The 20,146-nt window shown below is 40.8% G+C and overlaps 1 protein-coding gene across 1 annotated transcript; it reads left to right on the forward strand.

Annotated features, from left to right (window-relative positions):
• The first annotated feature begins 16,215 nt into the window (after window positions 1–16,215).
• On the forward strand, window positions 16,216–19,661 carry LOC123752074 (uncharacterized). The gene is made up of 2 exons (XM_045734144.2): window positions 16,216–18,474; window positions 19,518–19,661. Exons 1-2 carry the CDS (start codon window positions 16,216–16,218, stop codon window positions 19,659–19,661), a joined length of 2,403 nt encoding a protein of 800 aa, XP_045590100.2.
• Window positions 19,662–20,146: the final 485 nt, after the last annotated feature.

The raw sequence follows: 20,146 nt of genomic DNA on the forward strand, positions 1-20,146 counted from the left end.
TTCGGGAAAACTTAGCTTATTAGGCAAATCGTACCTTGCAAGGTACGATTTGCCTAATAAGCCAAGTTTTCCTGAATTTATGTATTTTTCTAATTTTTTTCTTATGAAATGATAAAGCTATCCATTTCACTGTGTATGAGTTAATTTTTTTAAATTTGAGTCAAAACTAACATAGATATATGTCCGAACCTACTCTACCTAACCTAACCTAAACTAACATAACAAAGTCAATAATTTGTGTTCTTAATATAATATAATAATAATAATTCAAATAAACCAATTGGAAACAATTGGTTGAAAAAAAGAAAATCACTTGGCCTATTAGGCAAATCGGGCCTTGCACAGTAGGCCAAGAAGTGCGTTCTGGCTACTAGGTACTACATATATATATATTACCGCATATTCTGTATTTATTATTTTCTGGTTTAGGGCTTCTATCCCTCTAACTATTTTCTTAGCATCAGGGCTTAATTGGAATAGGAGTTCTCCAAAACTCATTTTCGTACTTTTAAGGTGAAGAAAAGAAGTGATTTACTATAGAGTGTATTACACTTATCTGTATAATTTGCACGACGTTTCGAACCTCCATGGTTCATTCTCAAGTGAACAGATCTTACAATACTAGTTGATTTTATACCCGCATTAGGTCAGGTGATAATACAATGAAGGTGAAAAACATGGGGGGATACATAAGGGATAAACATAGGGGCTGCAGAAGGCTTATTGGCCCATACGAGGCATCTCCTATCTAAACACAAAGATTAATCCAGTGTAATTGGCCTGTTATGTTGGACATTGTCTTCTGTGTTGGCATCGATATGTTCTTGTCTTGTCCTTACTCTCATGGTGGGTAGAGTAAATAGTTCCGTGATTTGGGTGTTCATGGTAGGTCGCTCTATTCTTATGTGAATTGCCTCAAGAATTTGTAATCTTCTTGAATCTTGGGTTTTGTCTATTATGCAAGTATTCTTGTTCAACATTTCTCTTGTTAGAGTAATGTCATGGGCTTGTCTCATGTGATTCCTAGGGGCACCAGATTGAAGATGGCATGTCAAACGCCTCGTCAGCTTGGTCGACGTCATACCTATGTACTTACATTGAAGGTTACATCCTTCGTGGGGGCAAGTGTACATGTATACAACGCTTGACTGCTGTAGAGGGTTCTCCGTCGGCTTCGGGCTGTTTTTGATAAGGAGTTCGGAAGTCTTCTTGGTTTTGTAGAATATTATCAGGTTTATGTTTTGGTTAGGAGTAGTGCTTTTTACTCCTTTACGGATTATTTCTTTCATTATTCTTTCCTCTTTTATATGTTCACTGTGCATGGTTGATTTGTAATATAATTTTATTGGGGGTGTTGTGGTTTCTGTTCTAGGTTCTGAATTATACCAACGGTCCAAGTGTCTTCTTATAGCAGCGTTTATTTCCGCGTTGCTATATCCGTTGTTCACCAATACCTGAGTTACTCTTTCAAACTCTCTACTCACGTTGCTCCATTCAGAGCAGTGGGTAAGCGCTCGACGAATATAAGCATTGAGAACACTGGCTTTGTATCTTTGGGGGCACTCACTTCTACCGTTCAGGCATAATCCTATGTTGGTGGGCTTGGTATATACGTTGGTGCTTAAAGAGGTTCCTGTTTTTGTTATTAGTACATCCAAGAATGGCAGACTGTTATTTTCACTATTTTCATGTGTAAATCGGAGTACTGACTCTCTCTCTAGGTGTCTTTTTAGGTCAATTAGTTCATCTGAGTCTTTTACTATTACGAATATGTCATCTACATAACGGCAGTATACAGTTGGTTTTTGTCTGCTACTGAAGACCCTATCTTCGATGGTTCCCATATAAAAATTAGCAAATAAAACTCCTAAGGGGGAGCCCATTGCTACTCCGTCTATTTGTAAATACATGTCTCCTTGTGGACTGATGAAAGGGGCTTCCTTTGTACATGCTTCGAGAAGACTTTTCAAGTGTGGCTCAGGTATGTCTAATTTGGGGGTGCTCTCGTCTCTGTATACTCTGTCCAGTATCATTCCTATGGTTGTGTCGACTGGGACGTTGGTAAAAAGGGATTCAACGTCCAGGGAAGCGATGATTCCATCGGGCTGGGTAGATTTGATCAATTCTAGGAAATCTGCTGATGATTGTAGACTAAACTTACTTGGAGTGTATGGAGTTAGGAGTTCATTGAGTTTCTTTGCCAGGTGATAAGTTGGGGTTGGTATTTGGCTGATTATAGGGCGTAGTGGGTTACCTGGTTTATGCTTCCCTGGACGTTGAATCCCTTTTTACCAACGTCCCAGTCGACACAACCATAGGAATGATACTGGACAGAGTATACAGAGACGAGAGCACCCCCAAATTAGACATACCTGAGCCACACTTGAAAAGTCTTCTCGAAGCATGTACAAAGGAAGCCCCTTTCATCAGTCCACAAGGAGACATGTATTTACAAATAGACGGAGTAGCAATGGGCTCCCCCTTAGGAGTTTTATTTGCTAATTTTTATATGGGAACCATCGAAGATAGGGTCTTCAGTAGCAGACAAAAACCAACTGTATACTGCCGTTATGTAGATGACATATTCGTAATAGTAAAAGACTCAGATGAACTAATTGACCTAAAAAGACACCTAGAGAGAGAGTCAGTACTCCGATTTACACATGAAAATAGTGAAAATAACAGTCTGCCATTCTTGGATGTACTAATAACAAAAACAGGAACCTCTTTAAGCACCAACGTATATACCAAGCCCACCAACATAGGATTATGCCTGAACGGTAGAAGTGAGTGCCCCCAAAGATACAAAGCCAGTGTTCTCAATGCTTATATTCGTCGAGCGCTTACCCACTGCTCTGAATGGAGCAACGTGAGTAGAGAGTTTGAAAGAGTAACTCAGGTATTGGTGAACAACGGATATAGCAACGCGGAAATAAACGCTGCTATAAGAAGACACTTGGACCGTTGGTATAATTCAGAACCTAGAACAGAAACCACAACACCCCCAATAAAATTATATTACAAATCAACCATGCACAGTGAACATATAAAAGAGGAAAGAATAATGAAAGAAATAATCCGTAAAGGAGTAAAAAGCACTACTCCTAACCAAAACATAAACCTGATAATATTCTACAAAACCAAGAAGACTTCCGAACTCCTTATCAAAAACAGCCCGAAGCCGACGGAGAACCCTCTACAGCAGTCAAGCGTTGTATACATGTACACTTGCCCCCACGAAGGATGTAACCTTCAATGTAAGTACATAGGTATGACGTCGACCAAGCTGACGAGGCGTTTGACATGCCATCTTCAATCTGGTGCCCCTAGGAATCACATGAGACAAGCCCATGACATTACTCTAACAAGAGAAATGTTGAACAAGAATACTTGCATAATAGACAAAACCCAAGATTCAAGAAGATTACAAATTCTTGAGGCAATTCACATAAGAATAGAGCGACCTACCATGAACACCCAAATCACGGAACTATTTACTCTACCCACCATGAGAGTAAGGACAAGACAAGAACATATCGATGCCAACACAGAAGACAATGTCCAACATAACAGGCCAATTACACTGGATTAATCTTTGTGTTTAGATAGGAGATGCCTCGTATGGGCCAATAAGCCTTCTGCAGCCCCTATGTTTATCCCTTATGTATCCCCCCATGTTTTTCACCTTCATTGTATTATCACCTGACCTAATGCGGGTATAAAATCAACTAGTATTGTAAGATCTGTTCACTTGAGAATGAACCATGGAGGTTCGAAACGTCGTGCAAATTATACAGATAAGTGTAATACACTCTATAGTAAATCACTTCTTTTCTTCACCTTAAAAGTACGAAAATGAGTTTTGGAGAACTCCTATTCCAATTAAGCCCTGATGCTAAGAAAATAGTTAGAGGGATAGAAGCCCTAAACCAGAAAATAATAAATACAGAATATGCGGTCATATTCAATGAAACATGTTTGAAAGAAAACCTGCTGCCAGTATACACCAATATAAACCCACATGACCCAGCAGTCCGCAATACAGAGTTTACCTATAGGTATAGGCAAGAGCTCATTCGGCATCAACTAAACAAGAAGAAGGAAGCCCTCCAAACCTTTATAGAGCAGGCGGAGCATCTGTTAAACAAATGGACCCAGTACGACATCCCTATCCAACTCAAGCAAACCATCAACAGTGAACTATTTAACCTGAAACAACAACATAAAACTCTTGTAGAAACAAAGACACTCCGTAAGTTAACATCCCTAAACGGTGGACAGCTAAAAATCCCTCGTCCTAAAGATGGCTACTTTAACCTGACTTCTTATGATCTTACCCAGGACCAACGAGACCTCTTAAATCTTGGTCTAAATTGTCAATTCTTATCTAAACCAAAGATGCATCAAAAACGCCTGGAAATCGAAATGCTTCTGGACGATATCCATAAGCTAGAAGACAACAAAAAAGTCATCACCACTGACACACTTCAAGCTGAACTACTTGCAGAAGCAGGGAAAAAACGAGGAACATATTCATCTACAATCTTAACCCCACGACTCAAAGAAGCAGCGAAACAACTAAAAAATCTGAAAGACGTAACAATAAGAAAAGCCGACAAAACAGCAGCATATGTATTGATTCCTACCCATGAATACATGAACAAAATTAGCGACATCCTAAGTGACGACTCCAAATTTCAACGAATCACGAGGAACCCCGTAGAAGACCTTAAGCGGAAAGTAAACAAAACAATTACAGCAATCAACGCAAAGAAAGGTAGTGTGCATTTCAATAAACTTCAAGGCGACTATGGCTTAGGATATGCCTACGGCAATGTTAAGACGCATAAACCAGGTAACCCACTACGCCCTATAATCAGCCAAATACCAACCCCAACTTATCACCTGGCAAAGAAACTCAATGAACTCCTAACTCCATACACTCCAAGTAAGTTTAGTCTACAATCATCAGCAGATTTCCTAGAATTGATCAAATCTACCCAGCCCGATGGAATCATCGCTTCCCTGGACGTTGAATCCCTTTTTACCAACGTCCCAGTCGACACAACCATAGGAATGATACTGGACAGAGTATACAGAGACGAGAGCACCCCCAAATTAGACATACCTGAGCCACACTTGAAAAGTCTTCTCGAAGCATGTACAAAGGAAGCCCCTTTCATCAGTCCACAAGGAGACATGTATTTACAAATAGACGGAGTAGCAATGGGCTCCCCCTTAGGAGTTTTATTTGCTAATTTTTATATGGGAACCATCGAAGATAGGGTCTTCAGTAGCAGACAAAAACCAACTGTATACTGCCGTTATGTAGATGACATATTCGTAATAGTAAAAGACTCAGATGAACTAATTGACCTAAAAAGACACCTAGAGAGAGAGTCAGTACTCCGATTTACACATGAAAATAGTGAAAATAACAGTCTGCCATTCTTGGATGTACTAATAACAAAAACAGGAACCTCTTTAAGCACCAACGTATATACCAAGCCCACCAACATAGGATTATGCCTGAACGGTAGAAGTGAGTGCCCCCAAAGATACAAAGCCAGTGTTCTCAATGCTTATATTCGTCGAGCGCTTACCCACTGCTCTGAATGGAGCAACGTGAGTAGAGAGTTTGAAAGAGTAACTCAGGTATTGGTGAACAACGGATATAGCAATGCGGAAATAAACGCTGCTATAAGAAGACACTTGGACCGTTGGTATAATTCAGAACCTAGAACAGAAACCACAACACCCCCAATAAAATTATATTACAAATCAACCATGCACAGTGAACATATAAAAGAGGAAAGAATAATGAAAGAAATAATCCGTAAAGGAGTAAAAAGCACTACTCCTAACCAAAACATAAACCTGATAATATTCTACAAAACCAAGAAGACTTCCGAACTCCTTATCAAAAACAGCCCGAAGCCGACGGAGAACCCTCTACAGCAGTCAAGCGTTGTATACATGTACACTTGCCCCCACGAAGGATGTAACCTTCAATGTAAGTACATAGGTATGACGTCGACCAAGCTGACGAGGCGTTTGACATGCCATCTTCAATCTGGTGCCCCTAGGAATCACATGAGACAAGCCCATGACATTACTCTAACAAGAGAAATGTTGAACAAGAATACTTGCATAATAGACAAAACCCAAGATTCAAGAAGATTACAAATTCTTGAGGCAATTCACATAAGAATAGAGCGACCTACCATGAACACCCAAATCACGGAACTATTTACTCTACCCACCATGAGAGTAAGGACAAGACAAGAACATATCGATGCCAACACAGAAGACAATGTCCAACATAACAGGCCAATTACACTGGATTAATCTTTGTGTTTAGATAGGAGATGCCTCGTATGGGCCAATAAGCCTTCTGCAGCCCCTATGTTTATCCCTTATGTATCCCCCCATGTTTTTCACCTTCATTGTATTATCACCTGACCTAATGCGGGTATAAAATCAACTAGTATTGTAAGATCTGTTCACTTGAGAATGAACCATGGAGGTTCGAAACGTCGTGCAAATTATACAGATAAGTGTAATACACTCTATAGTAAATCACTTCTTTTCTTCACCTTAAAAGTACGAAAATGAGTTTTGGAGAACTCCTATTCCAATTAAGCCCTGATGCTAAGAAAATAGTTAGAGGGATAGAAGCCCTAAACCAGAAAATAATAAATACAGAATATGCGGTCATATTCAATGAAACATGTTTGAAAGAAAACCTGCTGCCAGTATACACCAATATAAACCCACATGACCCAGCAGTCCGCAATACAGAGTTTACCTATAGGTATAGGCAAGAGCTCATTCGGCATCAACTAAACAAGAAGAAGGAAGCCCTCCAAACCTTTATAGAGCAGGCGGAGCATCTGTTAAACAAATGGACCCAGTACGACATCCCTATCCAACTCAAGCAAACCATCAACAGTGAACTATTTAACCTGAAACAACAACATAAAACTCTTGTAGAAACAAAGACACTCCGTAAGTTAACATCCCTAAACGGTGGACAGCTAAAAATCCCTCGTCCTAAAGATGGCTACTTTAACCTGACTTCTTATGATCTTACCCAGGACCAACGAGACCTCTTAAATCTTGGTCTAAATTGTCAATTCTTATCTAAACCAAAGATGCATCAAAAACGCCTGGAAATCGAAATGCTTCTGGACGATATCCATAAGCTAGAAGACAACAAAAAAGTCATCACCACTGACACACTTCAAGCTGAACTACTTGCAGAAGCAGGGAAAAAACGAGGAACATATTCATCTACAATCTTAACCCCACGACTCAAAGAAGCAGCGAAACAACTAAAAAATCTGAAAGACGTAACAATAAGAAAAGCCGACAAAACAGCAGCATATGTATTGATTCCTACCCATGAATACATGAACAAAATTAGCGACATCCTAAGTGACGACTCCAAATTTCAACGAATCACGAGGAACCCCGTAGAAGACCTTAAGCGGAAAGTAAACAAAACAATTACAGCAATCAACGCAAAGAAAGGTAGTGTGCATTTCAATAAACTTCAAGGCGACTATGGCTTAGGATATGCCTACGGCAATGTTAAGACGCATAAACCAGGTAACCCACTACGCCCTATAATCAGCCAAATACCAACCCCAACTTATCACCTGGCAAAGAAACTCAATGAACTCCTAACTCCATACACTCCAAGTAAGTTTAGTCTACAATCATCAGCAGATTTCCTAGAATTGATCAAATCTACCCAGCCCGATGGAATCATCGCTTCCCTGGACGTTGAATCCCTTTTTACCAACGTCCCAGTCGACACAACCATAGGAATGATACTGGACAGAGTATACAGAGACGAGAGCACCCCCAAATTAGACATACCTGAGCCACACTTGAAAAGTCTTCTCGAAGCATGTACAAAGGAAGCCCCTTTCATCAGTCCACAAGGAGACATGTATTTACAAATAGACGGAGTAGCAATGGGCTCCCCCTTAGGAGTTTTATTTGCTAATTTTTATATGGGAACCATCGAAGATAGGGTCTTCAGTAGCAGACAAAAACCAACTGTATACTGCCGTTATGTAGATGACATATTCGTAATAGTAAAAGACTCAGATGAACTAATTGACCTAAAAAGACACCTAGAGAGAGAGTCAGTACTCCGATTTACACATGAAAATAGTGAAAATAACAGTCTGCCATTCTTGGATGTACTAATAACAAAAACAGGAACCTCTTTAAGCACCAACGTATATACCAAGCCCACCAACATAGGATTATGCCTGAACGGTAGAAGTGAGTGCCCCCAAAGATACAAAGCCAGTGTTCTCAATGCTTATATTCGTCGAGCGCTTACCCACTGCTCTGAATGGAGCAACGTGAGTAGAGAGTTTGAAAGAGTAACTCAGGTATTGGTGAACAACGGATATAGCAATGCGGAAATAAACGCTGCTATAAGAAGACACTTGGACCGTTGGTATAATTCAGAACCTAGAACAGAAACCACAACACCCCCAATAAAATTATATTACAAATCAACCATGCACAGTGAACATATAAAAGAGGAAAGAATAATGAAAGAAATAATCCGTAAAGGAGTAAAAAGCACTACTCCTAACCAAAACATAAACCTGATAATATTCTACAAAACCAAGAAGACTTCCGAACTCCTTATCAAAAACAGCCCGAAGCCGACGGAGAACCCTCTACAGCAGTCAAGCGTTGTATACATGTACACTTGCCCCCACGAAGGATGTAACCTTCAATGTAAGTACATAGGTATGACGTCGACCAAGCTGACGAGGCGTTTGACATGCCATCTTCAATCTGGTGCCCCTAGGAATCACATGAGACAAGCCCATGACATTACTCTAACAAGAGAAATGTTGAACAAGAATACTTGCATAATAGACAAAACCCAAGATTCAAGAAGATTACAAATTCTTGAGGCAATTCACATAAGAATAGAGCGACCTACCATGAACACCCAAATCACGGAACTATTTACTCTACCCACCATGAGAGTAAGGACAAGACAAGAACATATCGATGCCAACACAGAAGACAATGTCCAACATAACAGGCCAATTACACTGGATTAATCTTTGTGTTTAGATAGGAGATGCCTCGTATGGGCCAATAAGCCTTCTGCAGCCCCTATGTTTATCCCTTATGTATCCCCCCATGTTTTTCACCTTCATTGTATTATCACCTGACCTAATGCGGGTATAAAATCAACTAGTATTGTAAGATCTGTTCACTTGAGAATGAACCATGGAGGTTCGAAACGTCGTGCAAATTATACAGATAAGTGTAATACACTCTATAGTAAATCACTTCTTTTCTTCACCTTAAAAGTACGAAAATGAGTTTTGGAGAACTCCTATTCCAATTAAGCCCTGATGCTAAGAAAATAGTTAGAGGGATAGAAGCCCTAAACCAGAAAATAATAAATACAGAATATGCGGTCATATTCAATGAAACATGTTTGAAAGAAAACCTGCTGCCAGTATACACCAATATATATATATATATATATATATATATATATATATATATATATATATATATATATATATATATATATATATATATATATATATATATATATATATATATATATATATATATATATATTTTCGTGATATATATATATCACGAAAATAAACACGTGATTAAGAATGTGACAATGTCAGACCACGGAGGAAAAATGAAACAGGAATTTCCTTAAGTACTTTCGTATATTAAATACATCTTCAGAAGGTCATTTTACAGATCGAGTGATGGGTATAAATAGGCAGGAGAGAGTGGTGAAGTAAGGTGAGGTACAATACTTGGACAACGCAGACGGCCCATTGGCCCATCAGATGCACCCAATTGGCCCATCCGATGTAGCCCAATGGCCCATCTGATACAGCAGACATACAAGCATAATACATAGGTAATTATAACATAAAGAGGTAAATATATACAATAAATTAGTGAGACAAATGTTTTTCAATGATCCTACTTAAATCGCCCTTTAGCTGATCTATTAGAAATGGATCTAAGTTATATAGACCACTGCTAATATTCAAATTACTTTCTTTGGTGATCTGTATCAAAGCAGATTCAATTATGTTTCTGTTATAGGTGCTTTTACAATTTGTTATAGAAGAAGCACTCTCCCAATCAATTTGGTGAGCTTTTTCTGACAAATGCACAAACAAAGCATTAGACAATTGGCCATGTCTTACAGAGTATTTATGTTGCGATATTCTACATTTTAAATCTTTAGATGTTTGCCCGACATAGAACTTATTACATTCCTTACAAGGTATTTTATAAATGACGCAATTATCACTACGAGGGCTGTTCCTAACTAATAGCTTACCAACAGTGTTTTCGTAGCTAAACAATACATCTATATTAAAAAGTTTCAAGGCCTTGACAATATTCTCAAACCCAGAGAAATATGGTAAACATAACACATTCTTTGGGCGAATCCTTTCACATTATTATAATATGTACGACGTATAGAGTAAGTAAAGATCAAGCAAGCTCTCAATTGTATTGTAAGTATTGCAAACTCTATGGACATACCATAGATAAATGTGGGAAGGCTCAGTACAAAGACAATGAAACTACTAAACCCAAACCAACTCCTCCTAAGTCAGGTAAGCCTGTGGTGAATGTTGGTGTTCCTGTTAATGATCTTTCTCTCTACAGCAAACACCTGTATCCTGGAACTGTCTCTACCAACGGTATAGATTCGGAGGGACGTTTCAAATTGAAGATCTTGAGGGACTCAGCGGCTCTTCAGTCAATAATATTGAAATCAGCTGTGCCTAACATCACCTACACCGGGGAAACCGTCCTTATCACTGACCTCACTGCTACCACTCCGTATCCACTCGCCAGAGTCCACCTGGATTGTCCTTTTGTGACCGGTGAAGTCCAAGTCGCCATCAGGGAAAAGCCTTTTCCCATGTCTGGAGTGCAACTTCTCCTGGGCAACGACTTGGCAGAAGATCTGCAACCGTCCAACCTGATCATCATGGACAAACCCCAGGTGTGTAACTCTGTAGTGGACAATCCCATCTTTAAGTATGTTTCAGCAGAGGTCCAGGAAAGTGATGAAGTTTCTCCTCCGGTTTTGGTGACCACCCGTGCATCAGCTGCACGCCCGCAACCAGCTGACTCTACTGCTACCGCTGTCCCTCATGACCCTCAGAATCTACCACCGAAACTTACTAGTTTGGAATTCCGTAAGTTACAGAGGGAGGATCCATCATTAACACCATTATTCTTCCAGGCTGAGACTCAACCTGACAGTATTCCTGGGTTCTTCCTAGAGAATCAGTTGCTGTACCGCAGGTACAGACCCAGTAAGCTGAAGGAGGATGACGATTGGGCAAATGTCGAACAACTAGTGGTTCCCACCAGCCTACGGCCCAATATTCTACACCTGGCCCACGGAGCACTTTCTCACTATGGTTTTAACAAAACCTACCACGGAATCAGACAAGACTACTACTGGCCAGGTATGGTTAAAGACGTCAAATGTTACATGCAACAGTGTCATACATGTCAGATGGCAGGTAAACCTAACATCTCTATTCCCCAGGCTCCTTTGACTCCTATCCAGGTGCCTGCAGAACCTTTCCACAGACTCATCATAAACTGTGTTGGTCCTTTACCCCGGACCAGTTCTGGCAACGCATATACTAATTATCCTGTGTCCTACCACCAGATTCCCCATACCAGTTCCAGTAAAGAACATTACGGCTGCTACTGTGGTGAAACAACTATTGAAGATCTTCACCCAGTATGGATTTCCAAGAGAAGTTCAAAGTGACTGTGGCACCAACTTCACCAGTGATCTCTTCAAGAAGACACTGGAAGAGTTCAACATCACACAGGTATTGTCCAGCCCCTATCATCCTGCTTCACAGGGTTCTCTTGAACATAGTCATCAGACTATTAAAGCACTCCTAAAGAAATTTTGCAATGAAACCTTGAAGGACTGGCATAAACAACTTTACCTCATTATATGCATTTTCAGAAGTCTCTCCAATGAGTCTCTAGGAGTTTCTCCTTATGAGATGCTCTACGGACGTATGTGCCGTACTCCTCTCAAAGCTTTGAAAGACTCTCTACGTAATGCCACTTTCAGTGACCATTCGAATGTGCCCCAGTTTCTTCAAAACTTAAAACACATTCTAGAGAGAGTACGTAAATTTGCTAAAGACAATCTATTAAAAGCTCAGCAGAGGATGAAGACTCATTTTGACCAAAGCAGCCAACTAAGGAAATTTAAACCAGGAAACTTCGTTTTGGCATATTTTCCTATCCCAGGTTCTCCATTTGCAAAAAAAGTTTTCAGGGCCCTACCGCATCAAGGAGTGCAGAAACAACCACAACTACGTTCTTGAGACTCCAGATAGGCGGCGGAAGACCCAGTTGTGCCACGTCAACCTCCTGAAGCAGTATCAAGGGACTCCCCCCACTGTATTGGTATCATTATCCACATTTAAAGGTCCATATCTCCACAGTGAGACCTTCCCTGCTTCTCCTTCCGAAAGCACTAACACTGAGTCAGTGCCTTCCAACTCGGAAATCCTTAATGATCTTCATACCTATTTGCAGGACAGTAATAGTGCTCCTCTCATCAGAATCTTCAAGGAACATCAGAAGTTGTTCAGCGATGATCCAGAGGAGTGTAATGTTGTTCAGCACGACATCCAGCTACTCCCTGACACCCGGCCGATTCGTCAACCTTTCTACCGAATCTGCCCTAGCAAAAAGGAAGTCATGCGTGCTGAGGTTCAGTACCTCCTGGATCATGGGCTGGCCACCCCTTTGTGAGTCCTCTTGGGCTTCACCCTGCATCTTGGTGCCGAAACCGCAAGTGAGGTTGTGTACCGATTACCGGAAATTGAATCTTGTGACTGTCGAGGATGCTTACCCATTACCTAGAATAGATGACATCCTTGACGCCATTGGTAATGCTCGGTATTTGTCCAAGCTAGACTTACTCAAAGGATATTACCAAGTATGTTTGACAGAGCGAGCTAAGGAAATATCTGCCTTCACCACTCCCTTTGGCCTTTACAGATACGAACGCCTTCCATTTGGACTCTGTAATGCCCCGGCCACCTTTCAGCGAGCTGTCAACCGCGTCCTCCATGGCTTAGATAACACCTATGCCTACTTGGATGATATCGTTGTGGCAACTAACACCTGGAGCGAACATCTCCTCCAGCTGCAACGATTGTTTGCCAAGCTCCTGACAGCCGGCCTCACCATCAACTTGGGCAAGTCCACGTTTGCTAAAGGTAAAGTGCGTTATCTTGGTCATGAGATAGGGAGTGGCAGCATAGCTCCGTTAAACATACACACTCAAACCATCCAGCATTACCCACAGCCTACCACCAGGAAGCAGCTCCTGCGCTTCCTTGGTCTTGCCTCCTACTACTTGGTCTTGCCTCCTACTACTGTAGGTTTGTGAAGAATTTTAGTACGGTAGCGAAACCATTGATCACTTTAACCAACCCCAAGCAACGGTATCATTAGACCATTCAGCAAACCATTGCTTTTGAGCAACTTAAATCCCTGCTCTGTTCTAATCCTATTCTCGCCTCGCCAGATATCACGAAGCCTTTCATCCTCCATGTTGACGCCAGTGGTACTGGCATCGGGGGTGTCCTGATGCAACAACGAGGCGAGGAGGTTCTACCTGTTAGCTACTACAGCTAAAAGTTTAAACCACACCAGACGATTTACAGCACTATCGAAAAGGAGCTATTCTCCATCGTCCTGAACTTGCAGCACTGTGAATCATACCTGCAAGGTGCTCGATCGGTCTACCATCATCTACTTGGACCACAATCCCCTACGCTTCCTGCAGCAAGCCCAATTCAACAATTAACGACTTCTACGATGGGCTTTATATCTGCAGAATTTCAACCTGGAGATCTTCTACATCAACGGTTCTGACAAAAACATAGCAGATGCCATCTCCAGAGTCTATGAGTTAGAGGCAGCTCCACCTACCACTACCATCTGAAGACGTAACTTCACCAATTAGAGCAGGCTTCGGGGGAGAGTTGTGACGATAATCTCTTTCAAGAGAGATTGAGCCTGCTCTTCTCAACATAAAGTTACTTACATATATACAAGAATAAGATGCTACCTTCAAGATACGTCTACCAGTAGCACAAAACGTTTTGACCAGGAGGCAAAACGTACCCTAAACCCCTACTCCACACTCCCTCCACGCCGGCTTGTCATCAACCAGCCAACTACCCTTCCCAGCCTGCCTGCTCCTGATTGGTGACTCGCCGACTGCACACCTGCACTTCTGCACCTCAGCGCCCTCTATCTGAGTTGATGTCTGGGCTTGAACCAGCCATTGAAGTCAGAATATCCTTGTGCTCTCAAGCAGTGAACAACTAACTGATATACGCTGTGTATCAGGTGGATGTTTCTCCGCTAGCACTTTATTCTCAGCACCTGTTATACAAAATTTGTCTTTATATTAATCCTAGAGTAACGTCATTCCTATATCTAATTTTTATATTATATTTTTTGACTTGTTCGTTTGTACTGTACATAGCCAAGGGATTCTTTTGTTCATAACTTTGTTTTCTATTTAATTAAAGTTTCATTATTCATACTATGTGTTTTGCGTGTCTTCCCTTACTTTACCACAGACAAACAGCCAAGCAGTCTCTTTTTTTTGTAAATGTGACAGGCATTGACACCAGCCAATGTACCAGGTGGCCATTAGGAGGACTGCCGAACATCTACACTCCTACATTTTTCCCGTCACAATATATATATATATATATATATATATATATATATATATATAATATATACATAATATATATTATATATATATAATATATATATATATGTCGTACCTAGTAGCCAGAACTCACTTTTTGGTCTACTATTCAAGGCCCGATTTGCCTAATAAGCCAAGTTTTCATGAATTAATTGTTTTTCGACTACCTAACCTACCTAACCTAACCTAACCTAACTTTTTCGGCTACCTAACCAAACCTAACCTATAAAGATAGGTTAGGTTAGGTTAGGTAGGGTTGGTTAGGTTCGGTCATATATCTACGTTAATTTTAACTCCAATAAAAAAAAATTGACCTCATACATAATGAAATGGGTAGCTTTATCATTTCATAAGAAAAAAAATAGAAAAAATATATTAATTCAGGAAAACTTGGCTTATTAGGCAAATCGGGCCTTGAATAGTAGGCCAAAAAGTGAGTTCTGGCTACTAGGTACGACATATATATATATATAATATATACATAATATATATTATATATATATATATATATATATATATATATATATATATATATATATATATATATATATATATATATATATATATATATATATATATATATATGCTGTACGTAGTAGCAAGAACGTCATACTCGGCCTACTATGCAAGACCCGATTTGCCTAATAGGCCAAGTTTTCCCGAATTTATATATTTTTCTCATTTTTTTTTCTTATGAAACGATAAATCTGTCCATTTTATTATGTATAAGTTAATTTTTTTTAAATTGAGTTAAAACTAACATAGATATATGACCGAACCTAACTAACCCTACCTAACCTAACCTACCTTAATCGAACCTAAACTAACACAACTAAGTCAATAAATTATGTTCCTAATATAATATAATAATAATTATTCCAATGAACTAATTGGAAACAATTTATTAAAAATAAAGAAAATCACTCGGCCTATTAGGCAAACCGGGCCTTGCATAGTAGGCCGAGAAGTGCGTTCTGGCTACTAGGTACGATATATATATATATATATATATATATATATATATATATATATATATATATATATATATATATATATATATATATATACAATGTGTGTGTGTGTGTGTGTGTATGTATTTATTTTGTATGGGCAAAGTTTATATAGAATTTTAGGGATTTATGTTATATATTTAATTCCCACATGGGCAATAACACCCAATGTGGTCAAGTTACTTTCATTTTACTGCAAATCTAAGTGTCATTTTCTTCCGCAGGCGGTGTGTGTCGGGCAGGCAGCTCTTCACCATGTTGCCTTCCACATGTGTCTCAATGTTCATAATGTTTTGGCTACTGACAAAGGGTTGGTGCAGCCAACCTACACACAGTTCTGCTGGCAACTCACTGATGAGTCTACACGCGGACATGACAACCCACTCTGTACCAACACCACTGCCGCCGCGCGTCTCTCAGCTCCCGGTCTCTCAAGAAGATGCAGCAGGTGCTCATGGCGCATTGAATCATCTCAAAGTTGCTGGAAGAAGTGATGTTGGTGACGATCATACAGTAATATTCGTGAAAAACTCGGAGATCAAGACACCTGTTACACAAGAGGAGCCAAGTCGCTACGATCATGATGCTGATGAAGCACTCGCGAACAACACCCAACTGAACATGCCAATAATGGGTGTAAGTGAAGACAGTGTTGTGCGGGCAGTTGCGACAAGCCATAACACAGTGGATGATATTATGATGAGAACAAGTGTACTGAACGTCTCTTCAGACCCCCATCAGAAGCACACTCGCATCAACAGAACTTTAAGAAATATACACCCGTTAATGAATATGACTCTGGCAGGCCACGCACAAGACGATGAAGAACTAGTGAACAGTGATCACATGATCGGAAACACCAACACTAACATCTTAAGGCGTAATTCTGCTCATGTTAGATCCCAGAAACCAATACGATTTGTACCTGCTAAAAGTACTAATAATGTAACAGTAAAGAGATACAGGCGCGTCCCACTCCATGATGATGTTCCAGTGAACAAGGAAAGCTTTCTCTTGCAGTCTGATGGTCAAAAAACAATGTTGAAATCGAACTCACGAAAACATGAAAATTCAACCATTGCTGAAGACATTTCTGAGGAGATGCTAGTGAGGAAGTGCTTCGGTATCAATGAATTCTTTAACTTTAAAATTCGTAGACGTGAAACGCTGGAGGACAATACAGCATTCACAATACTGGTGCGTAGCCTGCTGGAGAAGAATGTGAATAACAACCTGAGGATCGTCCCTTTAATAATGGGACAATGCCAAGACCCTGGTGATGAAAAAAAACGTGAACCAATTGACTTTACGTCTCACTCCATCTTACCTTTTGGTTACCTAAGAGACCTTAAATCAAAAATTAATTATGATCAAGATCACTACTGTTTGGAAATGGAAGCTCCAGGTGCTGAAAATATTTCCTCTGGCATTCTTAGCAAAATTTTCTGTCCCTTACGACCCATTGAGGTTTCCACAAGGAAGTGTTGCGGCCTCAACGAATACTTCAACCTTACTGATCAACACTGTCATCCGAGGTCGTCCAATGTGAGTGACTATAATGATTTAGTGCAAGAATTCACAAGGAATTACCCAGGAGTGACGTCCATCCACTGGAACACCTCGAAGCTCATTTGCAGGCACGGTGAGCCCCGAAGAGTCAGCACCGACCAAGCCTTTCTCGACTCCTCGAACCAACTGTGTGAACGTCAGTCTGGGCAGTGTTACCCGAGCTCACTCTACTGTATTGAATATTCATGGGGAGAAGGTACTCCAGCGATGGTGGCTGAGGCATCTATATGTCCCGTTGACTCCTCCTACAAATGCTGCCCCCGCGGCCATATACTTACTAAGTCTGGCTGCATTAGTGCCTCGAGGGAAGATGTCTCGCCATATATGTTACAGTTGCTGGAAGAAATGGAACCTAAATTTGGTATTCCTGCTAGAACCAATGATTGCCATTGCGTTGAAAAGCTGATCAATGTTAGTGACTCTAATATTCACTGGTGGAAGAGCAAGCCTCAATATCCCCAAGTAGACATAAAAGCAAAAAATTCCTTTGCTATTCGGTATTGTGTTGATGATTATCGCGGCCCAGACAACCACACTGTAACAACTGCTATCGAGTGTTACACCGAGGTGGGGAACGTACCCAAGTGTTGTCCCTACGGCCAGTATATGGAGATTGATACTTGCGTCACCGACAGTCTGGGACTCTCACTACTGCACGACCCTCTGCTTAGTGCAGCTAATCTAACAAAGCTGACTGATAACTCTTTCCCTACTTGTGAAACTGAAAACCTCTACCATGTTTACTACATGGGTAGGAGGTCCTCCGAGGACTACGGGGAGATGATGGACAACCAGGAGCTACAGCTGGTAAATATGGACGCGGGCTGCCGCCTTAATAATAAAACTATCAAACGTGAGAATTACTGCCTTGAATACTTCGGGAACGCTACAGTCCAACATCTGAAGGTGATGATGTGTATAAGGTCGTCCATGGACATGGGCGTGAACAGCGAAAATTTGTGGGTGAATGCGGTGCTGCTGACCTTGTCCTGCGTGGCCCTGGTGGCCACCACCTTGTACCTCCTCCCCCAGAAGGTCAACAAAGGCTACTCCGTCAGAAAGGTGCGTCATGTTACCGCCATCAGCTATTATCAGCATCTCTAAAAATCAATGACAAAAATGATTGATTTTCATGATAAACTTTGTCTAGTATATATTATTTATGATACAGAGATCGCTATAGATGTTCAGGTTTAATAGTGCTCCTATTAACAATGCTTTTAGTAGAAACACTGATAGTTCATGTAACAATGTTAACTATAGCCTGTCGTTTACAAAAGTTGTTAAAATATCATTCCAGTTAAAAGTCTATAAATTTATATAAAAAACATCCTCCTTAAACTCTAAAACTAAATTCGAAATTCAACTAACCCTTTATCACCCATCAACAAGCTTAACACGACCGGACGGTCATCATCAACAGCAGCTAAGCAACCTCCATTTCATTAAAAAAAAAAAAAAACTGCATTTACAAAAATTAAAAAAAAATGACATTGAGGATAGAATCCCACAGCACCACGTGGTATTTCTTTCTCCCATTCCTCTTGTTACTGAATGAACGTCTGTCTTCCTCATAAAGACATTCTTAGCTTCTCTAATGTGCTGGCTGCTTCCACGTCATTAACCTGGTCACCTTCGTCTAACATTTCTGAAACAAAATTTGATTACGTTACTGCTCACTCCTGACTGTCAAAGACGCCTGACTGTCTGGGCTATATTATAGTGACGTCATTAGCGAATCAAAGGTTTACAGAGATCTCCCAATTTGTTGAAACTTTGAATCACAAAAAAACACTTGTAAAACGTTTTAATAATGGCTTTAGATCACATATAATGCGCAAGTGCTGTGCTAGAATCTACAGTGGTAAGACTCAAAACAAATCGTTAATAAATGTAGGCATGAAAGACTGTAACAATGTTAACAGTTTGGAGGTTAACTTATACCAACACCAGTCTCCTGGTGCACCTTGTGTAAGTAACTGCTTACAGTTGGAGTTACACTAATACCTATATCAGATCCCTTCGCCAATGACTGATGACAGTTAGGTAACCTAACCTAACATAACTTACCCTGGCGCCCCCTGACCTTCCCCCTCCCCCTGCAGGTGAAGACGCTGGCGGGGCGGCTCCAGCTGAGCTACGTGTTGACCTCCCTGGTTGGGTTCCTGCTCCTGGCCGTCAACATGGTCGTACCATTTTATCAGGACAGTCTTGCGTGCTACATCATGTGTGAGTGCCTCTTGTCTTGACTTTCTCGCACACATCCACGTTATTCGCTGTTATCGTGCATTACACGGCTAGAGTTCTCTGGATTGCTTCCTACCACGCTGTGTAGGTGGCAATGATTGATATGCTACGTGTCCCAGTGGTGTCTGTATGTGGTGTGCAGCTGCTTGCTGGACGGCGGGCGATTGTCAAGTTCAGCTCCCCGACGATTTATACGTCTCGTCATACGCTATAATGGGTGCTCATTCGATCTTCCTGGAGATGGTGGGTCGGTGACCCTCTCAGACCGTTGTGGAGCCACGACGTATGTGGCAGTGCATGGGATGCCTTTTGAGTTCCCTGAGGATCTCCTACGTCGGTACTTTGCCCGGTTTGGGCGGGTCCTACATGTGAGGATGAATGCCGTCCCTACCAGGAGATGGAAGGGAGTCCCATGTGAGACCCGCACTCTCGCCATGCACCTCCGGGATCCTGTACCGTCCATCATCAACTGTTTTTCTTGCAGGAC

Source organism: Procambarus clarkii, chromosome 84 (genome assembly GCF_040958095.1).
Source record: "Procambarus clarkii isolate CNS0578487 chromosome 84, FALCON_Pclarkii_2.0, whole genome shotgun sequence".
Taxonomy (NCBI): Eukaryota; Metazoa; Arthropoda; class Malacostraca; order Decapoda; family Cambaridae; genus Procambarus; species Procambarus clarkii.